We start from the raw sequence: 14,348 nt of genomic DNA on the forward strand, positions 1-14,348 counted from the left end.
GCTATTGAAAAAGTGTATATATATTGAAAAATATATCATACAAAAATATAATTCAGTATTTTTACTGGAACTCAGCACTATAGAACTCAAGAGAAGAGTAATTCAGAAAAAAATCCATCCTATTAGAGGACTTTTAATTTATATGTTACCAAAATTTCCATATTTCTGAAATCCTCCTCACTAGAGAAACAAATCAAATTCCATTCATGCATAGTTTCCAAATTTTCAAAGAGGAAAATATTTAGTGCAATTATCAGTAACATCTCCACTGCTAGGACAGCAATACTCCCAACAGGCATTGCCAAGAGGTTTTTGTACTTTTTTGTCATATCGGGGATTTTTTTTTCCCTAAACCCTGTGACATATATTCAGCCAAGACCAGTCAAGCATTCAGAGCTGTTGAGCAAGCATGCTTTTTATGCTTAAACCTAGATCCATTCTTTTTGTACACAGACTCCATGGATCCCACACAAACTGTGTTTTCAAGCTGTTTTGAGTAAGCTCCTTTTTGGTTTTTAAAACTAGAATGTCTGTGTGAAAACCAGTGTAAAATGAAATGTACCAATCAGAATGTTATTGTTACTTCTGAATGTCTTTAAAACAAGGCCAGGAGATTTCTCTATTTGGAATAAAAACACTGCAACTTTTTATTGTTTATTCAGCACAATAATATCATACCATGCAATGCTATACAATTGTGCTGCTAGAACATTTCAGTCAATGCACTTTGCTGTAAATCAAAAATAAACAAACACCTAGATTTTTGTGTTCTTTTAAAAATAATTACATTTTTTGGGGAAAAAAAAAAAAAAAGCCTGTTAGAGATCATCACCTAATTCCTGCCTGGAATCCTACTATCCTACTCAGATTAGTAACTTCAATTTCTGTACTTAAGTACTATTATTACAAATTCCAGAAATTAAAGCTTTTTTTTTGTTTTCAAAGTATCTGTATTTTTGTTAAGTGTGGTCTACTACCTTCAACACAGACAGCTGCGTTATGAACTAGTGAGTATTGAACTGAAATGCTTTCTCCTTTTACTTTATATCTCAAGAGGGACTACTTCGTATAATTAAATGTAGCAAGTCACCTCCTCAAATAGTATAAACAATGTCTCTCCATGGAATTTATCAGAGTACGAAATTCTGATCTCTAGGAGTTTTTGAAATAACACTAACAAAATTCACAATAAATATGTCTATCTGTGTGCACACCATTTCATATCAGCATAGCGTCATAATTGGCCATGAAAGTATTTCTCAAGGTGTTTTGATAAATATTTAAGAATATGCGGCATTTTAAAATAAAAACAATATATTTTAGACAGTTCTATAATAACAGCTAGATTCCAGATATTCACTTCTTACTGAATTTTCTTTCTTGTTGCTTGCTTGCATGTCAGCATGCATGAAAAAGTACATGTGTTCTAAATATCTATTTTGCAATCACTTCAAAAGCGTCAGAGTACAAATTGAGAAACTCTGGTAAGGAATTTTCCTTGCACTGTGAATGAGCTAAGCAAGTATGTGCAATGTGGCAGAAGATAATGAAGCTTCCTTCCCAAGCACAAACTCTTAAGGCTTGCTGGCAGAGAACTCAATCGTTTCAATTCAGGCCACTCATACGAAGTTAGAGGAAAAAAAAAATATTTTTGATAAGCATTCTACATGGGCAAAACTTATTTTTGCTCTTTCTGCATCAACACGAGAAATTAGTCTTGCTCTTAGAACTGATTTTTTTTTTCCCTTCTGCAACATTCATGTGTGCGTCCATTCCCTCGGGTTAGACTCTGTGGCACATGTGCATGTGCATGCATGCCTGGATCAGTAAAGGAGAACTGGATGGTGCAACAGCACTTTGGGAAGAGAAGACTTTCTACCAGAGTTTCCATGCCTTCTTTGGGTTTCAGATATTCAGATATTATTTAGAATTAAAAAGGAAGGCTGTTCATGTGGAGAAGTGCTACTGTTTTTAATTGTTCAGAGTCAAAATCAACTAAAGATGCATGTTAATTTTGTATTACAAATGTACTTGTGGCACAATTTAATAGAAGATGGTTATTTAAATATTTAAAATCCAGATCTTAATGATATATTGTCAGATCCCTAGGCATCAATCCTGAAAACACATAAGCGTACTAAGGTAATGGAAATTCTCATGTACATAAATTGAAGTATTTAAAACCTTTCAGGATTAGGAATCTAATTTTGCTTCAAGAAAAAAATGTGTCTTCTTTGGGCAAGTATTATTTTTCTCTCTTTGCCCTTTACTAAACGCCTATAAAATTTCTTTTCAAGTTCTATTAGATGTATTGCTTGACAAAATGAAACAAATTGCATATAAAATTCATTTTTATAATGAGTCTATTGCAATTTCTGACACACAAGTGCTCAATCTCTAAACTTCACCATTGTACCTCCCCCCCCAAAATAAATAAATAATCAAAAATAACATTTAAAATCTTAATTTATTGCTAAATAAAACAAAGGACAAATAAGATGGTCCTATACAGAAAATGTCTACTCTAGTGCTTATTTTTTTAGATCTATGACTGATAATAAATTATCTGACACCTGCCAATAAAATCGAGTGATTTGACTAATCAGGGCAGATAAGGGATGGGGGAAAGAAACCATGTACCACAAGTACTTGCTTCAGGTTTGCAGGCTTGCATCCTCAAAGGCACACACATTTCTTTTGTGATTTAGGAGGGAGCTTAAAATTCCCAGATTTCACACCTGGAACTGCATTCGAGCAAGATGACAAAAGTACCTGGAGCAGGCAGTGAACGCTCACCTCTGGCTGAGGTGCATGATGAAAGGAAAAAAGGCAGAGGAGAGAGGGTTGTCTGGTAGGAAGAGCTGGAGTTGGGGGCAAAGAGGGAGGGGAATAAAAACAAAATTTATAGGTTTCCTATCATACTGTAAGCACAGTCATTTCAGATGATGAGAGCAGAAACGCCTGCATTTTACAGAAGCTGTACACATAGAACAGTCATAGAATCACAGAACCATCTAGGTTGGAGAGGACCTTTGAGATCACCAAGTCCAACCCTTAATGTGAACTCCTGAGTCACATCACTAAACCCTGTCCCCTAGTGCCACATCCACACATCTCTTAAATACCTCCAGGGCTGGGGACTCCACCACTGCCCTGGGCTGCCTGTTCCAATGCTTGACTACCCTTTCCATGAAGAAATTCTTCCAAATGTCCAATCTTAACTTCCCTGAATGCATGCCTTACTGCCTTCCCTTTGATACTGACTCTCACAGAGTCACTGCTGATCAAGGTGTGACAGAGTGGAACAGAGCCCAGCTGAACCAAACATTGGCCCATCTGCATTCATCTCAAGCTGTCCCCTTCCTTCCGCACAGATAGACTTAAGCAACCCCAAGCTGCCAGCATTTTCACCCTGGGTGATTGCTTCAGAGAGTTATGGTCCCCTGGGAGGTCCAAACTGCATTTAGCTATTGCACTGGTTTCTGAGAGGACGGCCTCCAGACTAACAGAGATCTCTTTCTTTGAGCCCCCAAAACTGCACATCTTTTCTTTCCCTTTTTTTTTTTCCCAGCAAAATGCACTCAGAGCCCTGACTCAGCGAGACTGAAGTTTACAAAGAAGAGCTTCTTGGGCTCTCAAGAGCCCATTGCAAAGGCACTGTTTAATTCCCCTGAACTTCAAGTCAGAAGTACCAAGCCCCTACTCGGGACAAAATTCCTAGGTCAGGAGACTGCAGTCCTTCCTCATAGCACTTCAGGTCAGGGCTGCACCTCCACCATGAAATTTAACTTATGCATAAGGAATCAAATCATCTGGTTAATATGATTTCTGGTTCAAGTGGCTGTCACTGAAATTCAGTCAGCCTAGAACTCACAAACAAAATACTGATATTACTGCAAAAATAACTATTTCAGCATTATTAATTCCAGTCATTCACATACACTGTCAGCCTGGTGATCACATAGTGCTAAGAGGTGAAACAAAGTGACAGAAAATAAATAAACAAATATAAGAATCAGTCATAATTCCCAATTTCATCTCCATGTTTATTTTCCTCATTTCAGAAGAACTTCCTCTGAGCAAAATAATACAGTGTCTTTATGTTTTAAAGCAACTTTCTGTAGATTTCTATCAGCACATATGGAAGAGCTGGATCCAATGAACAGCTGATATTTTTGCCCCTTCCAGCAAAGACAGGTTACAGAACCCTACCAAATAGTCCTTGTGCAATCACTTATACTGTCTATTATTAAAACAAAACAAAACAAAAACTCAACAACAACAACCAAATCCACAACCTTGACAGCGACTTTCCAGGCAATTATTCTGTGCCTGTGCTAATCTACTATTAGGTAGTGCCAAGGAATTATCAGCAGAGTAGACAGCTTCAGATATTGTTGTTATTATTATTGTGTTTGTTGTGCTGGCTGTAAACCTGCTTGCTGTGACGGGCAATATATCCCTGGTACTTGTGCTGCTGGCTGACACGGTCACTGCTCAGGAGGGACGCTTCACTAGCAGTGAATTCTGCTTGGCTTAAAAAGGGTTGCCCTTCGGTGGCTATGTTCTTACTTCTTGGGAAGGTCCCTTAAGAGAATCAGCAGCTACCTGGTTTCCTTCTGTGCTGCTTATTTCAGCTTTTTTCACCTTATTTCATCATTTTTATGCCTGACATATTGAGCATTAAAAGCCTAGTGGGAAAACACTAACTCCAATACCTTCTGTAGGTCAATGCCACTCAGATTCACCTGAATTAAAATACGATGTCTGGTTCTTTATCTAGTGCTCAACCCATAAAAGAAGTTTATTGAGCTGAAGTGCAGCCTGCTTGGTAAAGAGTGCCTGCAGCTCCAGGAAACAGCATGAAAATAAGGCTAAGATGTTATATCTGCTGTTTGAACTGAAGGCACACCCAGTTGGCCACCTGAATGTACAATCCAGTGCCACTGTTCAAGCCTGACTGCTAAGGGATGAAGCAGATATCAAAGTTCTCTTTTCATCTCTAAGATACAGTGCATAAGTTCTCATATTATCCTATCGCACGGCTTCATCTCTTACAGCAGATCACTTGCAGAAGCAAAAAGGCCTGAGGAGATCTGGTGCTGCAGTTAGCAAAAAAAAAAAAAACCTGGATAAAAGGCGCAGCACAGAAGTTTTCTGAAGGCAGCTTTGTGCCCGCATGCCTCGCTGATGAGGGCAGGGGTTACAGTAGACCCTGGTTTTGAGGAATTTGTTCTGGTTCCCTCAGGTCTTACATCTTCTGGGCAGTGAGTGCAAGCGCTCCAGACCAAGAGACAGAACTGGTTAAGGTAATCTGCTCTTACCTAAGGTATGAGAACAGCCTGGGTATGTCTTGAAGAAACACCCTCTTTATCTGAAGATAAGAAAGACCTTTACACTTTTAAAAATATTTTTGTAAAGTAAGCACTACAAAGCTACTGTCATATACTGACGCAAACATGTCTGGAGAAGTACTGATGTTCCTCAGACATCAGTTTTCATAAATATAACACTAAATGCATGATTACGATGTTTTATCAACCAAAACCAGAGAGACGAGAAAATAAAAATTTGTTATCTGGCCCCTACTTGCTTTGTTTGCTAATGTATATTACTCTCAGGCTTTTGGTTTATAATTGGCTCTTTTTGAACTGCGATATATATTAATTCAATGCCTTTGTGGCTTAGCATTCTCATCTACTAAACTCTAAACACTTTGGTCATGTTCTTTGATGGCTAAGGATAAAGGAGAGCATATAAATTCTGAACCTACTGTTTATACTGTAGCAGTGGCATTTCTCCATGGGCTGGCACCAATCGGGACAACTAAGATACCAGTTGAACTGAATGATATACAAACTTGTAGCAAAACATAATGATGTTTACAGCTTAAGAAAACAAACACCCAGGATATGGGAAAAGATGTCAAACAAAGGCAGAGGAGCACAGACAGCTAGTTTGGTTTCTTCCACTTACATATTTATAATGTAAATAATACTACTGTAAATTCAAATGCCTTACTGATACAGTACTTCAGTGGACTGTATTCTGAAAAATTATTAACTTTGTTGATCAAGCAAGCCATCATTGGGTGGACCTTGTAATTATTTATTTTGAACAGCTCTACTGAGGTGAGTCATTTTATGGATGTCAGTAGAACCTCCTGTGAAGTAACAACCCCAGTTACACTCCCTGATTATTCTGGTGGCCCTCGCTTCTTCCCTCTCTAAAGTAAATCAGGGTCGGATTTTTAAGTATAAAAGCCCTGTGAGATCTCAAGCATAATGAAAACCTTTTTGAACACAAGGACCATAACTTTTATTGTACAGAATAGTATCTTTTTATTGGGAAACAGTCACAGATGTAATTTAACAGCAGGCTAAAAGGAAAATAGTGATTGCACTGGTATCATTGGCAAGGTCTGCACTTGCCTTGAAGAGGTGAATTCTAAAGTGTACTTTGACTATCAGTGCCTGCACTGGAATTCTTGCACTGCTCCTTGGGGAAAATAGCACAGCTGCAAGAGAGCTGTTCAGAAATAATTACAAGTGAAGTATATACTTGTAGTCAGGTCTGACATATGAAGGAACTAAATACAAATAACTCAGTGGCATTCTCTCCCACCCCAACCAAACAGGAGAATGGGAACTTCTGATAGTAGCTAGTAAGTTTCTGTGCTTCAGGACTGTTTTATTCCACATCAGCAGTTCTCACACTCCATGTAGTTTCTGTTGTATTGTATTACACAAATACTCCTACAGCGGGGCAGAGTCTGTATATGCTCCTTTAAAAACCCATTCATAGGTAGTAGAATATTTTGGTTTCCCAATTCTGATTCACGACAAATGAATTTAAAGATTTAAATTGCCCCCAAATGTGTCCCCCATCCCTCAGAGCATCGTTGGCTCTGTTGGAAAGTTATTAGAGATCAAACGCTATGCTAAGTCTGCAAGAGATCTAAAAAGGCCGATGGCAATACTGAATGTGAAGTCATTAAGCCTAGAGTTCTTCAGGCAAGATTGTTCCCTGGCTGAAAAAAATTATGAAAACTCAGATCTCTTGAGGATAGGAATTCAGAAGAACAAAAATAGTACTTCCAACGTTATTAGTCTTCTTTCTAAAAGCCAGAAAAAGAGGGAGGGAGGGAAATGCAAATACACTGGGCTGGGCACTAGCAGAAGCATTTTGCCTGGGCAAAATCAACGGTTTTATATTTATAGAAGATATTTACTTACAATTGTTTCAGCATATTGTAGTACAGAAGTATTGCTGAATATGATAAAGAACACTTTACTGAATGCACAAAAAGTGTGAATGACCTTTTAATAGCACTCTTTTGTTTTGCCTGACAAAGATTTATGTCAATGAGAGAACAGGTTTTAATGAAAAATATTCCTACGAAACATATGTATGTGTTTAACTCTTGTATATATGTGAATGAAAGACCTTAATAAATACAACTGCCTACAAGATCTGTTCTTTAATTTTCTTTATTGCATTTTGAAATTCATGATAGATGTCCGATATTTTCATAGCATATGAGCACAGTGGTGACATAAAAATAGCAATACCCATACATCAGCCCATGGTACCTTTAAATATAAAATGCAAGTGTCAAATATTGCTAAATAGTCTTGTAAACCTGTGATATGACAGAAGCCTGTGAGTAAAAACACCACAACTGATGAAAACTATTTTGTTAGATTCCCCCTCCCTGTGCTAGCCCTAGCCTTGGTCTGCTCTTTAACTTTTGATGCTTCTCCTGAATGGGGAGGGCCATCAAGGGAAAAAAGGGGGGGAATAATGTGTAGAGGAACTATGTGTAAGAAATGCATTTAACAGAAGTCCCAGGCCTCCTGGTGTTCATTTGTGCTCTTTTACATCCCTTCCCTCCTAAACTGTCATGTCTCAAAATTGTCCCAACTTCTTGTCTAGAAAACTTAAAAAAGTTCTGCTGTATGTTAAAAATTCAGGACGTATTAAAATGATTTCCTGTTGGCAATTAAATTAGCATTTCCCCACCCTTTAATTTTAAGGACAGTTTAATAATTAAGTCCTTGCACTTTTCCCCTATGAAATCCCAACGGTCACTTCAAAGGACAGAATGTGTCCCATGGATGCCTCTTCTCTTTGTATGTATTGTCATTTGCATGACTATGCTTACGCAGAGAGTGGGAAGGTGGGAGGCAAAGAGGACAAGCAGATAAAAAGGGTGAAGACTCCAAAGGCAAATCCGAGCAGGTAAAATACCTGACATGGTTACTTATGAGCAGATAAAAAATTGACACCAAATCACATAGTAGGAGAACAAAGAATTTGACACGTTCTAGTGCAATGCATGGCATGTGTGCTATGTGATTAGAAAAGCTGGGACACAACCTCACTCTCTCTAATAAATCTGTCAAAGGCTAACCACCGTGTTTCACCTGGAAACTATACACGTGACTGCCATGCTGGTTTTCAGATACGGGGAAACCATTTAACAGAAGGTGAGCAGAAACAAATGCTGAATGTTCCTTTCACCACGGAACCATGATCAAAAAGCACCTGCTGTTGGCAGAATATTTTAGCAGGGAAAATGTTGCCTATACATCTACAGCTGAGAACTTAAAAAAAACATATCCATCATTTATCAGATGCTCTAAAAAGAATACAGAGCATTTTTGAGTAGGATGGCTATGTCAACTGTCCTCTCACTGGATTCAGCAGATTTCTCTAGCTTTTCTGAACAATAAATTGTAGCCCCTCTCTCATCTGCTTGGACTGTTGCAATTAATGAGCTAAGACAAGCATTGCCACAAGCATAATTCATTATCATTGTTCCAGACTCTGTTCAAATTGTATTTAAAATAGCTGGCAAAGAGTATTGTTGAGAGAGTAAGAAATGATTGCACAACAGTCTTCCACACCCATATTCTACAAGGTTCTTTCTGTATAGAGGCATCACTCTTCATGTAGGCATGCAAAGAGCTTGATTTTCTTTCATACTAGAATGCACCTAGTACTAGGTCATGATTACTGTATTTATACATCTAATCAAACAAGGAGATCAACTGTGAATAATCATTTTTTTCTGTTATACACAACCTCTCACTCTTGCCTGAAAGAAACCAAACCAAACCAAATGAAAAACAAACAAACAAACAAAAAAGAAACCAGAAGAAAACATTTTCCTTTTTATATGGTTATAAAATGAGTCAACCGTTTTTGTTTATTTGACTTGGGCTGGGGCTCTATAACACAACACAGAAATCATACTTAGATTTTGTACAATAGCTCTCTCTCACGAGAACTCAAAAAAAGTCCTCTGTGACTTACTAAAGGCCTACATGCAGTGGATCCAGCAAGACTTAATAGCAAATTACACTCCTTTACAGTGTAACTTAATTCTTTCCCAAGGGTCCAAGTTTTGCAAATATTTCTCCCATTAAAAAGCACAACCATGAGTAATTCAGCTAAAATGTCTGCCTTTTTTGATTTTCTAAAATGGCAATACACTATCTAAATTTCCATTTAACCTTCTTAGCAAATAACTTTTTAAAAAGTCTTACAACTATCACTGATTTTATAAACCCAGGTTTAAGACTGCTAGTAAAATGAAATGAGTGTTGGGTTGCATGTTTATTGAATAGCCAGCAACTTAAAACACTCCATCAGAAATCCCAGAAGTATGTCAGCGAGGTCTTTCAGTGTTTTCTGGCTTGTGCTGCAAAGCAGTAACCCTTGGGTTGTCTAAACAACGTGGTTCTTTACAAAACAGGTTTGAATTCTCTCCAGGAAGAGCTGATCCTTATTTGGATATCAATCTAAAAGACTCAGAGCTATGCATTCTCTCTAAAACTATGTAGGAATGTCTCAGTGGTGGAGAGAGGAATCCAGTTAATGCAGTGGGAGAAAAACAGAGCCAGAAGGACCCTTTATTGCTCTGTCCTGTCCTCTCCCCACTGCCTCACCCTGTCAATCACGCCTGAGAGACAGTACAGGATGTTTGTTGCACCCATGTACAAGCCTCTGACAGTTCTGAGGCATCTCTTATGAGAAGTCATGCAGGGAAAAAACACTTCATTATTGAAATTTCTGCGTTACTTTATAGTAAGAGAAGGAAGATTCACATTAACCTGACACAGATGACTAATCATCTTGATACCATTTCCCAGATGAATAATCTTGTCAGGAAAAACTGCTAAACATTATCAGTTGTGGTTCAGACAGCCCAGCTGGGATGAGTCAGGCTGTAGGAACACCTCAAGCTTCAGAGAAGCCGGAAACCTGCCAATGATTAAAGGCAGAAGCCTCCAAAACACACAAGAAATAAGGCTACCGGTTTGTTTGCAAAAGTCTGTCCATCATCAAGGTCAGACAGACCTTGCAGTGTTTTGTTTTGTTTTTTCTTTCCCACACGGCTGTATTAACATCTGAAAAAGACTCCTGTTTCCCTAGCTGACACAGTCATGGCGAACAGCCTTCTCATATGAACTCCAGTTATGTCGACAGAGGAGGGCGGCTGGCAAGCTGTATCATTTGGAGATGAGGTCTAGTTACACCAACAGTAAACCCATTTTGTTGGCTTGTTAGGTTTGACCTAAGGCACTCTGCTAACCTCACTCTGACAGCGTGCCTATCCCACAGAAGTGCTGTAGCATACACTGTAATGTAACGTCATCCTGTGTACGACACAGCTCCCCTATTAGATGTTCACAAACACACATTGCAAACATGGACTCATCTTCTTGAAGTGGCTCATTTTCTAGGATTCAGTAACATTGACCCTATTCTATAAAAAGCCTCTATTATTATATTGACTGTACTTACCACGAAGGTGATATGCATAGTATTTCTACATCTTATACATTAAGAAACACGAGACGAGATTTTCTTATGACACTTTTTCATAATCACCGTTTTCAGCCTAGTGTAGCAAAGCCTTACATATGATTTTCCTCTTTAGTCAGGAAAAAATCACTGTCAGCCAGCAAGTTGCCTAATGTTGTTTACAACGTCTTCTTAAGGTCAGAATTAACATATGTAATAATCATTTTAAGGAGTGACACTGTGATGCATCAAGCATGAAAGAGGTCAAGAGTAAGTCCACTAATAATGTCATCTTATCCTTGTATATCTTCAAATATTCAAAAGAATCTAGGTTTCAACTAGCTCAGTCTCATCTATTAATTTTGGGGCTTGTATATACATATAAACATATCAAATAGTTTTTTTCATAGGGCAAATTGGTGCAGAAACATTCTCTGACTTGCCCTTGTAGGAGTTGGTTTCCCACTGCACCAAGCTTGGGTAGCCCAGGGAAATCAGTGCCTGAACCCGGGCACGCAGGTTTGGTGCTTAAAGTTAGGTGGTACAAATACTCCCATCTCCTCTTTTTTTCCCACAGAAGTATGCTGAAATTCCCATAGATTTTGCTTATTGGTTTAATGTGATTTGCTGAAGAACTTGTTTATTCTTTACAGGTTTCTTTTTTTCATGTGTGACCTTTTTCTATTTCCTTTGAATATTCTCATATGACTACACATCTCCACTGCTACATAACAAAGAACCATGTTTAATATAACTATATTTTTAAAAGTGGCTTAGGAGAAGTAGGTTAGCCTGTTTACAAAGTGTTTTCCTGCTGTAGGCATGTTTTAAATGCCTTATTTTACCTTAGTTAGAAATCCTTTAAACTCTTCTATTCATGTCACTTGTATCTGCAGACAGAAGAGACTACGTCTTTTAGATTTAATTGCTGCTTCCGAAGTAACTTACCCATATCACTGTATCAAAAGTGTTATGGTTGTTGATCTTGAGGTTTTACTGATCAACTAAACAAGCCTTTCAGCTGTCAGATTTGACAGTGACACATACATTATATCCTTTTTGTAACGTGGAAATGACACAGCATATCAGAGGGCTAATGTAATATACATTAAACTTCTTTTTCAGAAAGAGGTAAGAATCACACCTAGTTTTTTTACCTAACTGAATTCAGAGGAGTCATATTCCCTAAAATGATGTTTAACAAGACAGTACCATGAGCCAACAGAGCCCTTGGAGAGGGCCTGGTTTGCACATAAACAAAACAGGCAGAAAAACAGTGAAAATTGACTGGAAACAACACTTCTTTATGGCATTTTGAGACCTAACAGAACTGAACTAGCCTTGGCATTGGAGTTAACTCCATTTTCCTTGTTTTCCTTACAATAGATACATTCATAGCTCAGGAGCTGCCGTTGAAAAAGATAAGAGTATGCCAGCCAAGTCAAGGTTAAAAGTCAAGTTTTACTACATCCAAAACCAGAAAACACCAACTGTCATTTAGAAAGGGACACAGAGGGGAAAAAGCAATTCCTGTCTTCCTTGTGATGAGAGCAGACTAATTCTGTGCTGTAAACTGAACATGACAGAAGGTCTAGTGATAACTCTATTGTGGCAACAAACTATATACTTTATCTAAATAGAAAAGAGACATCATAAAAAGACGTCCTTCCCTTCCACGTCCATGTCAGTCCACTTCTATTACACCCATTTACAGACACTCAAGTCAATATAATGTTTACAGAGGCACTTGAGCTGGATGTCCTACAGAGTTAAACCCTCACACAGCCCATATGCAGAAATAAACTGAAGAAAGGAGAGTGTGGCATACTTGCTAGGAATACTTCTGAAACTCTGTAAGATCTGTTTAGTGAGGTAATTTGGTGCAGAGTCAAACAGAACTGCACACTTACATGTTTTAAAAACAAAACAAAACAAAACAAAACAAAACAAAACAAAAACACCCACTTGACACTAGGAAGTAAGAGACACTTTGTACATCCAGGTCTGAGTCTTAGGAAACTCAAGATGGAAGTGCCCCTAAGCAGAGACAAGCACATTTGGAGAAGTGTTCAAATTTCTTATAAATTAGGCATTAGCCAAAAATGAAGGTAAGGAACCTAGTTAACACCCATTTCATTGTTTCCTAAATCTATTTTTTTTCTTCCCAGCTCTCTCTAATACTTTCCTGACTAATTTCCATGATGACAGTTGGCATGCAAAATCACAAAAGCTGAGAACCTTAAGGTACATGAGTCCCATATACATAAAGTTGTTATTTTCTTATAACAACAGGCCAGCATACCAAACCGATGCATGTTCCAACTGTACATATTCATTCCCACTGACACAAGAGAGAAACCTTAGGATATATCCTGAAGTTGGATAGAATTGTGTCATCTGAGGTATATTCAAGTGAGGTCAAAGAAAAGGTATGCTGATTATCTACAAATTTCTCATGGACTGGTCAGCAATGTAGTAAAATGGTAATTACACTTCATTAATCTCTCTAGTTAATCCCTGATCCCTTTTAAATGAAGTTAATAACATTGGTGCATATGATATAGCAAGGGACTGATCTCAGCCTGGGAGAAGTTTTCAGTTTAAATAGTTAGCAGCCAGATATTTTTTTTCCTGCTGGAAGAGAAAAAAAAACACACTTTTGATAAGACACCTACTAGATTATTACTGCTACCTTTTTTTTCCCAGAGTATTTTTCATGTTTACCTTTCTTGCATCTCGTATCATCTTGCGAATAGTTTCCTTTATGGTGTAAGGCTGTGCTCGTGGAGGATGAAAAAGCAGATCAATGTTTGTGCCACCAGAAATTCCAGGCATCAGGTAGGGCCAACCTAAGTCAAGATTTGGAGCTTCCACATCTGATTCAATAGGCCAGTAGGTTCCCGAGGAAGAGGTGTCATCAATGGCATGGTTAGAGGAATAAACTGTGTTTTGGGGAAGTTTATGAACATTGTTCAAAATATATTCAATTTCCTCATCTGCGAGGAACTCTGAACATCTCTCTTTGGAAAGAAACTCTTTGTAGGCTTCTAAACCTCCTTCAATTAGAGCATCAATTGCTACTCGGTACCATTCCTTGTAATGAGGTTCAATGTAGTTGTCTGATCTGCATTCATCATGTAGAGATGACAGCAAAGATGAAGTTTCCATTTTCACATATATTTTGTAAAAAGCCTCTTAAACTTCCATTCGTGAGCTGATGAAATATGTCTGTAAGGACATGAAAGTAAGACAACAATCAGAATATTTGTAGTAATCTGAGACACATACACAGATACTATACAAAATACTTTGCTGAGAATATTGCCGTAAGTTTTTATAACACCTTCCAAGAACCTAAAAATGTTTAGAAAATCCTTGGGGATGACCACTCCCAAATGACTATTAATGAGCTAGTTAAAAAGCTTCTTCTACTTAAGGCAATACTAAACACATATGATATTAAGTGACTTGGTGAAGCTCTTATACTAAAAGCTACAGCAGAACTCATAATACAAGGTACCAGTAACAGAAATACA

General features: G+C 37.9%; 1 protein-coding gene across 1 annotated transcript in view; it reads right to left on the reverse strand.

The window, feature by feature from the left end:
- Positions 1-13,980, reverse strand: part of FAM83B (family with sequence similarity 83 member B) — a 44,656-nt gene extending 30,676 nt beyond the window's left edge. The window contains exon 1 of the mRNA XM_032185819.1: positions 13,537-13,980. Within this exon, the coding sequence (XP_032041710.1) occupies positions 13,537-13,980 (444 nt within the window). The remainder of the gene's footprint in view (positions 1-13,536) is intronic.
- Positions 13,981-14,348: the final 368 nt, after the last annotated feature.

The sequence above is a fragment of the Aythya fuligula genome, chromosome 3, assembly GCF_009819795.1.
Source record: "Aythya fuligula isolate bAytFul2 chromosome 3, bAytFul2.pri, whole genome shotgun sequence".
Taxonomy (NCBI): Eukaryota; Metazoa; Chordata; class Aves; order Anseriformes; family Anatidae; genus Aythya; species Aythya fuligula.